The sequence below is a fragment of the Prionailurus viverrinus genome, chromosome A3, assembly GCF_022837055.1.
Source record: "Prionailurus viverrinus isolate Anna chromosome A3, UM_Priviv_1.0, whole genome shotgun sequence".
NCBI classification, from domain to species: domain Eukaryota; kingdom Metazoa; phylum Chordata; class Mammalia; order Carnivora; family Felidae; genus Prionailurus; species Prionailurus viverrinus.
This window is the reverse complement of record NC_062563.1, coordinates 117863127-117876058: the sequence shown is the minus strand read 5'-3', so window position 1 is coordinate 117876058 and position 12932 is coordinate 117863127. Positions and strand designations below refer to the sequence as shown.

The 12932-nt window shown below is 36.7% G+C and overlaps 1 protein-coding gene across 2 annotated transcripts in view; it reads left to right on the top strand.

Annotated features, from left to right (window-relative positions):
- Positions 1 to 12141, top strand: part of WDR43 (WD repeat domain 43) — a 47062-nt gene extending 34921 nt beyond the window's left edge. For both annotated transcript variants that reach the window (XM_047852665.1, XM_047852666.1), the window contains exons 12-18: positions 3079 to 3165; positions 3781 to 3812; positions 4814 to 4877; positions 7415 to 7528; positions 7994 to 8063; positions 10339 to 10385; positions 10490 to 12141. In XM_047852665.1, coding sequence (XP_047708621.1) covers positions 3079 to 3165; positions 3781 to 3812; positions 4814 to 4877; positions 7415 to 7528; positions 7994 to 8063; positions 10339 to 10385; positions 10490 to 10681 — 606 coding nt within the window. In that variant the 3' untranslated portion in view covers positions 10682 to 12141. The remainder of the gene's footprint in view (positions 1 to 3078; positions 3166 to 3780; positions 3813 to 4813; positions 4878 to 7414; positions 7529 to 7993; positions 8064 to 10338; positions 10386 to 10489) is intronic.
- The last annotated feature ends 791 nt before the right edge of the window (positions 12142 to 12932 follow it).

Below are 12932 nucleotides of genomic sequence, written 5' to 3'. Positions count from 1 at the left end.
AACAGTAATTACTTAAAACTGTCAAATATCCATCAGAGACCATCAAATATCCCTGATTGTCTCATAAACTTCTTTAGTTTTTATTTTTGCTTCCTTTAAAACAGGATCCCTGTGAAGTCCACACAGTTTTGGGTAGATATATGCCTCTTCTGTCTCTTGCAGTTAATTTTTTTTTAGAGGAGCTGAGTTATTAGCTGCATCGAGACCTCATAGCTGTATTTTGTCTCCTGCAAAACTCCATTTTATTCGGTCATTTAATCCGATAAATGGTGTCATTAAAAAAAATTTATTTTTAACGTTTATTTTTGAGAGAATGGGGCAGAGCACGAGTGGGGGAGGGGGGCAGAGAGCGGGAGGGGGGTCGGGGTGGTGCACACAGAATCTAAAGCAGGCTCCAGGCTCTGAGATGTCAGCATAGAGCCCAACCCGGGGCTCGACCTCATGGACCCCGAGATCATGACCTGAGCTGAAGTCGGATGCTTAACCGACTGAGCCACCCAGGCACCCCAATAAATGGTATCCTTTAACATGTTCCTCTGTCATATTTTCTATACACTGGTAGTTGTATCTCAAAGCTTGTAGAGATTCAGGTTAGAATCTTTTGGTACTTCAAAGTTGACAGTGTGTCCTTTTATTAGGTGTCACAGTTTTTGGGACAAATGAAATGATGTTTATGGAAGCACTTCTTAAATTATAAAGCATTGTACACATAAGACTTTCTCATTATTGTATTACTTAAGTAGAAGTAATTGGAAACTAGAATCCTGAAAAATTGGGTGCTGGAAAAGACCTGTAAATGTTATAGTGAGGGCTTAAAATAACGCTTAAAAAAAAAGTATAGAGATTTTCCCATACTGTATTGCCTGGGAGATGCATTCACATATTCTGTACTTCACTCTAAAATAAAAAGCGAGACAAGTTAAAAAAAACAAAACTTTTTTCTCCTAAAAATAGTCTTCCCCATTCCTCAAAGTGACCTTATGAGGACACATGAAATATAGTAGGAGGACTTAAAGAATGAAAGAAGGGAGGTAGCAATGGCAGGGATACATCATGTGACTAAAACTGAGGTTAAGAATCCCCACCTTAGAGGGGTATCTGAGTAGCTCAGTCGGTTAAACACCAGCTTCGGCTCAGGTCATGATCTCACAGTTCGTGAGTGCAAGCCCTGTGTCAGGGCTCTGTGCTTACAGCTCAGAGCCTGGAGCCTGCTTTGAATCCTGTGTCTCCATGCCATAGAAAACTTGACGTTAAACTTGTGGCTTTAGGAAGGTGGAAATTTGACTCAAAAGAAAAGGCTATAGCTTATGAAAAGAGAAGAGAAGCCAAGTTATTGGCACCCAGAAAAGATAGAGATTTTAAGATTTTTAAAAATTTACTTAATTTTTGGAAGTGCCATTTATAGTACTACCAAGAAGTTAAGATAAATGTATAAAAGATGACTCTCCCTCTACATTGAAAATTACAAAAATTGAGAGAAATTAACAAAGATTAAAATATATAGATATCTAAACCATGTTTGTAGGTTGAAAGATTTAATATTGTTAAAATGAGGAATTTCCCCCACATTTGTGTTTTTAGTGCATTCCCAATTAAATTTCAACATCTCCAAGTAAAATTGGAGGACTTACCCTACTTGATTTCAAGATAAAGTTACAGTAATCAAGATAGTTTGGTATTGGTGAAAAATAAGTATAAATTAAGAAACCACAGTAGTCCAGAAAAAGACTACACACAATTGATTTTCAATAAACGTACTAACTTGAGTTAATTGAGAAAGTAAACTCTTCCCAACAATTGGTCCTGAATCAACCAGATACCCATATGGGAAAAAACTGGTCCTGAATCAACCAAATATCCATATGGGAAAAAACGCATCTCAACTCTTACTTCATGAAAGTCGACACAAAATACATAAATGTAAAACCAAAACCTGCAAAACTTCTAGAAAAAAACAGGATAAAATCTACACAAACGTTTGTGGATGAAGTCTTAGATGGGCTTCCCAGCAAGCCATCTACAGGAAAAAATGGTCATTTGGACTTCATGAAAGTTGAAATCTTTTGCTCTTGAAATGACACTGTTAAGAGAGTGTGGGAAGGCATCCTTCAGGCTGGGAAAAAATGTTTGCAATTCCTTCATCAGACAAAGGATTCATATCCAGAATACACAAGCATCTGGATAATGAGACTCAGGTCAAAACACCATTGGTAAAGGTGTGAACAGATCCTTCACAAAAGAATTCAAATGGCCAATCAGTGCATGTAAACATGTTCTGTGTCATTAGTCATCACAGATGAGCAAACTGAAGTGACAGTGACGTGATGCTGCACACCCATTAAGGACCCATAAAAGACAGTTCCTCTGTTGGGGAGGATGTGGTGCAGCTGGAATGTCCTGTCATGGTGGTGGGGATATAAAATGGTACAGCTACTTTGGAAAACAATTTGGCGACTTCTTAAAAGTTAAGGTCTTTCTACTGCTTTCTTTCTACTGCTAGGTATTTACCTGGAGTCTTTCTACTGCTAGGTATTTACCTGGAGAATCAAAAATACATTCATATAAAGACTTGTACATGAATGGTCATAGCAACTTTATATTTTAATATCCAGAAACTAGAAAGAACCTATCTTTTGATTTGCTTAAAATCTTATCAAAAAGTTGATAATCGTAAAAGTTTTGTTGCTAAGTGTGATTTTAGTGTGTTTTGCTCACTCTTATGTGGTTATAACTCTAATTTTATGTAGTGGTGGTTTGGCAGCTTCTCTAAAGTGGCAATATATCTGTATTTAAATGTATAGAGGTGTTCTGTATTATATAAAAATTTGTTCATAAAGTTTAAAATTTGTAGAGAAGAAATCTGGTTATCAAATGCCCTGATTCCTGAAGATTATACTTGCCTGATAGCCATGGACATTAACATAACATTTTTCAGTCAGTCCCTCCAGCAGCCGTCATTCACTAAAATTCAGTTTGTAGTTTGTTTAGTTTTTAAAATCATTTTTACTGATAGTTTCTCCTGTAGTGTCCTTAGCTTCTGAATATGCTTATCTTTATATTTCTTTTATTTTCTCACAGAAAGTACTTCAGACTAGGAATTTAAACCTAATTAAGAGGACTGTATTAAGGATGCCCCTGCATGCTGTTATTCCATTGTTGCAAGAGGTAACTGAATATTCTTTTCATTTTAAGGTCCTTACACTGTGAATTAAAGAGAATCTGTATAGAGAAATGGATTTGCAGTATATAAGCAAGCAGAGTGTTTAGAGTAGATGATAGATCTACTTAAATAAGATGGACCTAATCCATATTTTTTCTGTGTATTTTTTTATTGAGATATAATTCACATATCATAGGATTCACCCCTTTGACGTGTACAATTCAGTGTTTTTTAACATATTCACAGATTGTGTAGTTCTTACCAAAAAAAAGAAAAAAAATCCTGTACCAGTTAGCCACTCCTCATTCTCCCTTACACTCAATTTCTGGCAACCACAAATTATTTTCTCGCCCTGGATTTGCCACTTCTGAACATTCATTCATATAAATCCTAGCCAGATTTTTTATCAGGTAATTTTACTCTTATTGTGGGAAGTATTCCTAGATTATGTTTGTTGAACATTGAAGAATTAGGAAATTTAGGAATTGTTTAGGAATAGTGATTTCCTAATAGTCTTTTCTATATTTTCTTTGTTCTTCTGGATGTTATGTATTGTGGGAATTGGTGCAGATTTGCTGCCTCTGACGTACTGTTGCTAATACTGTTTTTCTCCCCCTCAGCTTACAAAAAGATTGCAGGGACATCCTAATAGGTAAGATACTTAGGTGACTTAAATTGCTTTGATTTTATAAACATTTTAAAGGTGACTGTTAAAAACAGCAATTTCTGACAGCATGAAATTACATAGTGGGTAGCCCCAAATTCTAAGTAGGAAGACTCTTTAAGGGTCAGACATTGCTCTTCCTACTTACTTGAAGGATTCTTATTCCTAAGATTTTAGTATAGTTTTCTCCTTTCTTTTAGGAAACTCGTGTTTGGTGTTTTGTTTTATTATCAGGTCATTTAATGAATTAGTCTTAAGATTTCATCCTAATCATATATAAAATTGCCATTTGTAGAATTCTCCCAACCTAAGATATTATAAGGAAGTATTTTATATGACTGAATTTTGTGGGTCTTTCTTGTTAATAATCTGATGATTAAGTGTATAAATAGGAAGTTGGTATGTCAAAGATCCTAAGCTTTAAGTGTAGTATTTTCGGTGCTACAGTATATAATAAAGTTTTTCTTTTAGTTTTCTTCCCCCTCATAGACTCCAGTAGTGTTTGGAGCTCACAAAGAAAAGCCAAATAATTCATCGATTAGGCCGAGCTTATACATTTTTTTTGGTCTGTATTTGTCTGTTAATGTGGCATGGTAATCTTTCGCTATTTGTACCTGATAGTGAGTAGATGTTCGGGGTAAAATGCAAAGTCAGTTAAGCCCAGTTTACTGAGCCCATAATTACTGTCTGTTAATTATGAAGTAAAGTATGGGGTTTATTCTTGAATTGTTTTAGAGGGAAGGGAGTTTTGTCCTCTTCCAGTCCATGTAACTCCCCCCTCACAATCCCTCCAGAGATGGGTATATTTCAGATCTCTGATAGAGTCTGAAGGGATGAGAAGTCAGTGGTTTATTTCGTAGTGTTGTTTTCACAGGACACAATTTATGGATCTTCACTTGGCCTGAATTCTTCTAATATTACAACTCAGTTGTATTTAATTTTGAATTTGTGAATATTTGTTTACTTGGGTTTTTTTTTCTTTTTTTCAGTGCTGTTTTAATGGTTCAGTGGCTAAAATGTGTGTTAACGGTCCATGCATCCTACCTATCCACAGTAAGTCGTCAGCTGTAGTTGGCTTTGATAAAGATTATAAACTGAGGGGTTAATAGAACCATCCTCTCTCCAACTGCTCTTCAGCCATCAGCTGCTGCTTTTAAAGATTTTATTTTTCCCCAGGTGTGTGGTGTAGTAATGTCCATTGTTGCCTTTTGTAAATTGGCCTCTTTTTTTGCCCTGGGTTTTAAAAGTAATATATATTCTGTAGAGAACTTTGAAAAAATACAGAAAGGAGAAAAGTAACATACTGACTTATTATATTAGCCTTTAGATGTAGTTTTCTATGTATGTAACCTGTTTCACAAAATTATTTTTTACATTGTATGTATCTCTCCCCTGTCCTACCTTGTCCCAGGACAATAACAAATAGCTTGTGGTAAAAATGAAATTAAATATTTAATACATGTCATTTTGTAGGACTGCTGTAAGCTCTTGATTATCTATGCAAATGGGAAGCATGGAACATAAAATCTTAAAGCAACACCAGAAAAAAACAATTTTATGTCATAATATGAATTGTGTTCTTTGCCACATCATCAAATCAGTTATATTTTAAGCTAGAAATAAAATTATCCAATTTACTTTTTTCTTTAATTTTATTATTTAGTGCCATGTAATAGGTTTTCTTAAGAAAATTCTTAATTTTACTCTTCCTTTAAACAATTTTTTTCAATGTTTGTTTATTTTTGTGTGTGAGAGAGCATGAATGAGTAGGGGAGGGGCAGAGAGAGTGAGAGAGAATCTGAAGCAGTCTCCAGGCTCCTAGCTGTCAGTGCAGAGCCCAGTGCAAGGCTCGAACTCATGAACTGTGACATCATGACCTGAGCCAAAGTTGGACACTTAACTGAGCCACCCAGGCGCCCCTATTCTTACTTTCTTAACACAGTTTCATCCAACTTCTCCTGGTCCCTTGTCCCTTGTTCTGTCTCAGGCTCCTTTCCCCCTTCATTAGTTTGAAATCGGAGAAACAATTGGATAACCAGCAGTGTGTTCTTTGTGTCTGGGGAGAATTCGCCAGGATGTTAGAATGTGGGGAGGTACGCTCTTGGGTTTCCCAGGTTGCAGAATCTTGGGAGGGCAGTTGAGGGCAGTGGTGAGTGGAGTGGCTGATTGGCATCTGATGGGCAGGCACAGAGTCCCACAAGCTTCAAAACTTGGGACTGTGGCTGGTAAACCGGGCAGCACTTATTTTGTGACCTCATTTACTTGTTTAGAAGTGAAAAGAGCCCTAGGAGGCCTTGTAGTGAAATTCATTCCCGAATCAACTCCTAAGGTCAAACTGCTGGAGTAGTAGTTGTGTAATGTTCACAGTCATGGCAAAACAGACCAAAGAAGCGTGGTATAGAGAGGACTCGACTGCCAAGAGTTCTCTCACCTCAGAAAACAGTGGTTTTCCTTCTACATTTCCTTCCTTTCCTCCTTCCTTATCAGGTATCTTTACCTTCTTTGAGCTGAGGGACTGTGCTAGGCATGGGGCTTAAGTAATGGACAAGACACTCAGATACCCATATTCCTGGAACTTACCTTCTGAATAGGGACAAATAAGAGATGATGGTAATTGGAATGTGATCATGTTAACTTTGTTTTATTCTTTTTGTGTCTGTTTGCTATTTAACATGTAAAGGAAATACTCTTATTTATGCTAAATTGTCAGTGATAGGAGGACAAGTAAAAGGTAATGAAAGGGCAGAGTAGGGTCCATTTTTTGTTCCTATGGAGGAACAATTTAATCCGTGCTTTAATTCCTTAAGCATGGTTCATAGGATTCATTAATAGGGAGTATGTTTGAAATACGATAAGGTCAGCTTCGTACTGTGTTGCTCTGTTGTGCTGGTCTCTGGTCTCTGGAAACTGGGAAGAGCTTCCTTCAACTTACTCTGAGGATTTATGGTAGAAGTAGATAATGTGATACTGTCAGAGTACGTTTCAGGGGAAAGTCCTCTTTATCCCGGAGATATATGGTGGGGATGTATATATTTTTTAATGTTTGTTTATTTTTGAGAGAGACAGAGTGCAAGCAGGGGAGGGGCAGAGAGAGAGGGAGACACAGAATCTGAAGCGGTGTCTAGGCTCTGAGCTATCAGCACAGAGCCCGATGCAAGGCTCGAACTCCTAAACCATGAGATCATGACCTGAGCTGAAGTCTGATGCCCAATCTACTGAGCCACCCAGGCACCCCGGGGATATATCTATTTTTTATTCAGTGTCTCATTTGTATTGACCTTCTCTAAAACCTCATGATCAGCACAAAGAACAGCACCCTCCCCTGCTTTTTCTTGAACTACCTTGCGGTTTCTTCTGACCCTGTATCATTACTTAACAAAATCCATTGTTTTTTTGCCATTAGGACATTGAAGGCCTACAAAAACCTGAGATGTTGTTAGGCTGTGTCCCAAGCAGACACTGCCACTGGATGTGCAAGCAGATACTTGGGGGGCAGTGGCTGAATACTTGGGTGTGTCTGAGCATGATTTGTATGTTTGTTATTTATACTTTGTCATGATGGTATGACATCATCTTTTTTCCCTCCCTAGTTGCCTGATCTGGTACCCCAGCTGGGGACACTATACCAGTTAATGGAAAGCAGAGTAAAAACTTTTCAGAAACTCTCCCACCTTCATGGAAAGCTTATTCTTCTGATTACTCAAGTGAGTAAATCAAATTGTTTTGTGCTAAACTTTGGATGTGATAGGAATACAGGGAAGAATTGAAAGCCGTGTGTTTCAGCAAGAAATTGATAAATGTTAATAACTCGGAAATGTTATGTATAACTCGATCGTAAGTAAACCTAATTGTGCCTGTTTTCCGGAGGGGTTCTCACTATTCTATTTCAGTTGTTAATATGCTTAGGACAGTTCTGCTATGAACAACAAGTTCCAGGCACAGAAAGAAATTCTGGTCACCTTACAGGGTTTTTCAACTTTTACAGAGTAATTCTTTATTGTATTTGGCAAATTTGCTCTTTGCTCTGTATTTGACCTGTATCGTATTAAGGCCATCCACCGTAGTGGTTGAGGGCAAGTTTACTGTGAGGAAGGTGGAGTGTGGTGGGGGTTGCAATACTTGAAATAACCGTGTACTCTGTTTCATGATAAAACCATATTGTCTTTCAGGTCACAGCTTCAGAGAAATCAAAGGGAATGACTTGTCCTGAGCAAAAGGCAAAATTGGTATATGAGGAAGGTAAGGTTTGGGGCAGTGTAGAATTTAGAATTGGAACATTCATCTTTTAACTTGGAATTCTGTTATCTTATTTTAAAGAACATGAATGTGAATAAGATCATGCTTGGCACACCTTCTGTGGCAAAATACGATCAATTAAGAAAAGAGAAGTCACAAATACAATAGAGTAACAAAAAAGGGCATTAGGTATGGAAGAGATGAACAGAAGTAGGAGAACACTGTGAACAAACTTTAGGCCAGCATATTATGAACCTAGATGACAATAGGTAATTTCTTAGGAAACATTAATGACCAAAGTTGACTAAATAAAAAGAACTAGAAACCTTGAATAAGCTGATGGCCCTAAAATTGATTTAATCAAAACATTTGCTCAAAGATGCCAGGCATAGAGTTTTTGTAGGTGAATTTTGATCAGTCTTTCAAGGAATAAGTCATTTTTGTTACAAACAATTTTGGCATTTTATGAGTCAAAACCAGATAAGGATATTAAGAAAACAACATTTTAGACCATCTTCAAATATCCTGAGTAGCAGATTATAGAAGTGCTTAACTAAAATACCAAGTAGAATTTATTTAAAGATTGTAAGATAATTTAGCATCAAGGATTTATTAATGTAGTTACTACATTAACTGATTAATAGAACACTATATACGAATAGATCTAGAAAAAGAATTCCATAAAATTCAGTCTTTATGTCATTATTGATAATCTAAGTATCCTACAAATTTAAAGGAATTCTCTTAATCTGTATCAAGGCAGAGTTTGGAAGCATTCCCATAATGTCAGGAACTAGACAATAATGTACTTTATTGCTTCTGGATATCCTGCCTAGTACTGTATGAAAGAAGTGAATTCTAGAACATTGGACTTGGCAGTTGTTAACCATCACAACTTAGAAAATGCAGCAGAATCTACAGTTACACCATCATGAATGAGATAAGGAAGTAAGTTTACTGGATATCAAGATCAGCAAAAAGGAATCGGAATGAGTAGCATTATTATGTTCCAGTAACATATTGTGTGTCTACTAACATATGTCCCAGTCAGGAAATTTATTAGGAAAAAGATCTCATTCATAGCAGCAATCAAAACTATGAAGTCCCTAGAAATATATCTAAAAAATGAAACAAACCTTTATATAGAGAAAATTACAGAACATAACTGAAGGACATAAAAGCATACCTGAATTAATTAGACTTCATGTGCATTTTTCCAAATTTTATTGAGATACAATTTACCCATGACATTATATTTTTTTAGGCGTGCGACATAATGATTTGATACATGTATGTATTGCGAAATGGCCACCATAATATGTTTAATTAACATCCATCACCATACATAGTTGCATTTTTCCCCCCTAACAATGAGAACTTTTTTTTATTCTCTTAGCAGCTTTCAAAGAAACTATACAGTATCGTTAACTGTGGTCACCATGCTGTACATTATATCCACAGGACTTCTTTATCTTATAACTGGAAGCTTGTATCTTTTAATTTTCACTCATTTCTCCCTACCCTCCATTCCCCATGTCTGGCAACCACCAGTCTCTTCTCTGTAAGTTTTGTGTTGTTTAGATTGCACACATAAGTGAGATCATACAGTACTTATCTTTCTCTGTCAGACTTACTGCACTTAGCCCAGTACCCTCAAGGTCTATCCATGTTGTCATAAATGGGATGATTTTCTTTTTTAAAAAGCTGAATGATATTTAATAGCTGAGTTCAGTGGCTGAATGTATACCACATTTTTTTTTAAACATCCATCCATTCCATCAGTGGACTCTTAGGTTGTTTCCGTGTCTTGGCTGTTGTAAATAATGCTGCAGTGAACATGGGGGTGCAGGTATCTCTTTGAGATCCTGACTTTGTTTCCTTCGACATCTACCCAGCAGCATAATTGATGGGTCATCTGGTAGTTTTATTGTTAATTTCTTGGAGAGCCTCCATACTGTTTTCAGTAATGCCAGTACCAATTTACATTTCTACCAATAGTGCATGAGGGTTTCCTTTTCTCCACATCCTTGGCTTAAGTTTTTAAGGATGGATTTTGTTAAGGTTTTGGTACTTTGTCCTACTCAGTGAGATCTTGGTGGAATAAAACAATAAATGTGCTTTTATGCAAATAAGAGTATTAACTTAATGTTACTTCTTAGGTGGATGATAGCTGAATATATTTCTAAAAGTACATTCAGGAATCTGATTCTATTTAGTTTTTAGGGCTCTGCCCTCTGCTTGTTGATTACAAACTTAAGGCTGGGTTTTCTCCTTGTAGAGTCTTCTGAAGAGGAGTCAGATGATGAAATAGAGAAGGATTCTGATGTGAGTGATTTGTTTCCTGTTACATAAATCTGCTTTTATATCCTTGTGTTCTGTAAGAATGAGGACTTAATGAATGCTTTCCTTATTTAATATATTTCTACCAGGATAATTGGGATGAAGATGAGGAAGATAAAGAAAGTGAAAAAGATGAGGATGTTGATGAAGAGGAGGAAGAGGAAGAGGAAGATGCTGAAGAAAAAGACGAGGAAAATGGTGAGGACAGAGATGTGGCAAGTGAGAAGGAATTAAATGGAGATTCTGATTTAGATCCTGAAAATGAAAGTGAAGAAGAATGAAGATGGAAAAGAAGCCAATGGAACTATGTAATCTCTGGCTCACCTTGCTCAGTGCTGCCGAGTTCTCCTGGGAGGGTTGTCTCTGGGACGGATGCCAAGGACCGTTGCACATTTCCAAGTTCCTCATGGTGGTTCCCATGCCATCTTGCTGTCCTGAGCACCCCAGACTTAGCTGTGTAAATAAGAGTGTTTCATTCAAATGTTAATAAACTTTACACAGTAAATAGACACATTTTCTGCAATGTACTGACATGAGTGTCCAATATATGGTATATTTTTATAATATAATATCCTAGTATGGTTGGTTATACCAAGAATTGACAGGAGTGAAGATGAAGACCTTTCCCTTGTAGGGTTTCAAGAACTGGACTTTGTGAAGGAGTCAGCTCTTATCTCAGGTCGGTATCTCTCGTCAAATCCAGATATGAAGCAGCACTAGTGAAAACAATTTTTAATTTGGTACATTTTCATAAAATATGAAGGGATGACTAAAGATTCGTAGTAAAAACGGTTGCGATTTTAAAAATTAAATATCAATTTCCCTAGCTTGTCTGTGAATGGTGGTGATTTGATTTGAGTCAGGCTGAATATTTGGAGTGCTTCCCCTAAACAGCCATTTATTTTTTAATCTGTCATGTGGAATATTTTTTTAAAACACACAAAAAATTATGGTAATTAAAAAAACTAAAGAATTAGCCATATTAAGGATTTTTCTTGACTGCAAGTTGCCTGTAAAGAATCATCAGTGTATAGATTTAGAAGTATCCATTACTTGCAACTTTTTAAAAAATTCAGTTATAGCTGCTTTTGAAGAGGTTTTCACTTTTATTTAAATTACTAATGGATCAAAGAACAATTGTTTATTTTTTTCTCTTTGGTTTTAGATATTAATGATAACCTTGTTGGAATTTTTTTCCAAAGAAAATATTTTTATAATTCAGTAATTTAATGTTTTCCTTCCTTTTCATTACCCACTGTTGGCAGTGTTAGGGTATGTTTACCTTTAAAATAATAAATCTGACTCAAGATTTTTTTATGTATGTATAAATAAGTATTTTGGTGTGCAACAAAAGCCTTTTCAAATTATCAGTACTTTTTTTTTTCTTTTTCTTTTTTTTTTTTAATTTTAAAGAATGAGCCAGTATTTGTTTAGTGCTCTCTAGGGAACATGCAGATGGGAGCTCAACTCTAAGGGAGGGCTGGGGAGATGGGTTTATTTTTACCGCCTGTGAATATGTAAAACACAAAACCATGATCTCTGAGGGACTTTTTAACACCAGTGGCAGGACAAGAGATTTCTGTGCTCAACTAATGGAGCCGGAGCCATATAGGCGTCTTGGGAAACAAGTTTGAGCCAGCTACTGGTGTAATGTACAGTTATATTTGTCTATAAATGGAACTGTTTATGGCAATTTAATACCATTCTCTTTGTAAAGTGAATAAATATTCATCTTTACCCAGTCTTGTCTTGTGGTGCATGTAGAGGAACACAGCCACCTATTTGGGCTTGTGTGAAGGTTTCAAGAAAGTGGTCCTACTCCGCTAGCGTTAATAGGTACACTCTCAGGGTTTGTTGGAAAACCTGGAATTTGTAACGAAGTGAAAGAACCAGGAGCTTTGAATTGGGATGCAGCCCCGCTGGCTGAGTCGTGCTCCCACAGCCCGAGGCTGCAGTGGTGGTCATGGTTTCCCTGCACCTGACTCTCCCGGGAGAAGTAAAGGACCACGTGTGTAGTGATTGCTTACTAATTATTGTTGGGGTTAGACAAATCCGGGGCTTAATTAGGCTTGTTTCAAAGACGTTTCTAGTTTCAGGGTGTTTTTCACCATTGTCGTTCCACTCCTAATCCAGGGCAACCGCGTTTTGTGTGTGTGGTGTCGTCTTTTCTGAGATTAACTTTTCCTCCCAACCTTTTATTTTGAAAAGTTAACCCTACATTCACGATCAAGGATTAACACATTGTATTTGGTTGTGGTTACTGCTCTGTTAATCCAGAATATCCCCCTTTGTGTGTGTGTGTCATGATTTTGATATTTAAATGATTCCCATAAATAAGGCTGTGTTGGAGAAATGTTCTACCATCTGGATTCGTCTGATTGTTTCCTTGTGGTTAGATTCTGGTTTAAATGTTTTTGGCAAGAATACTAAATAGGTAGGGGTATCAGATTAATTTGTAAAGAAGTCTTTGGGTGTAGATGAATATACAGAGTATATGTTTTGATGTAAGTAGGTATCAAACTTAGGTTTGGG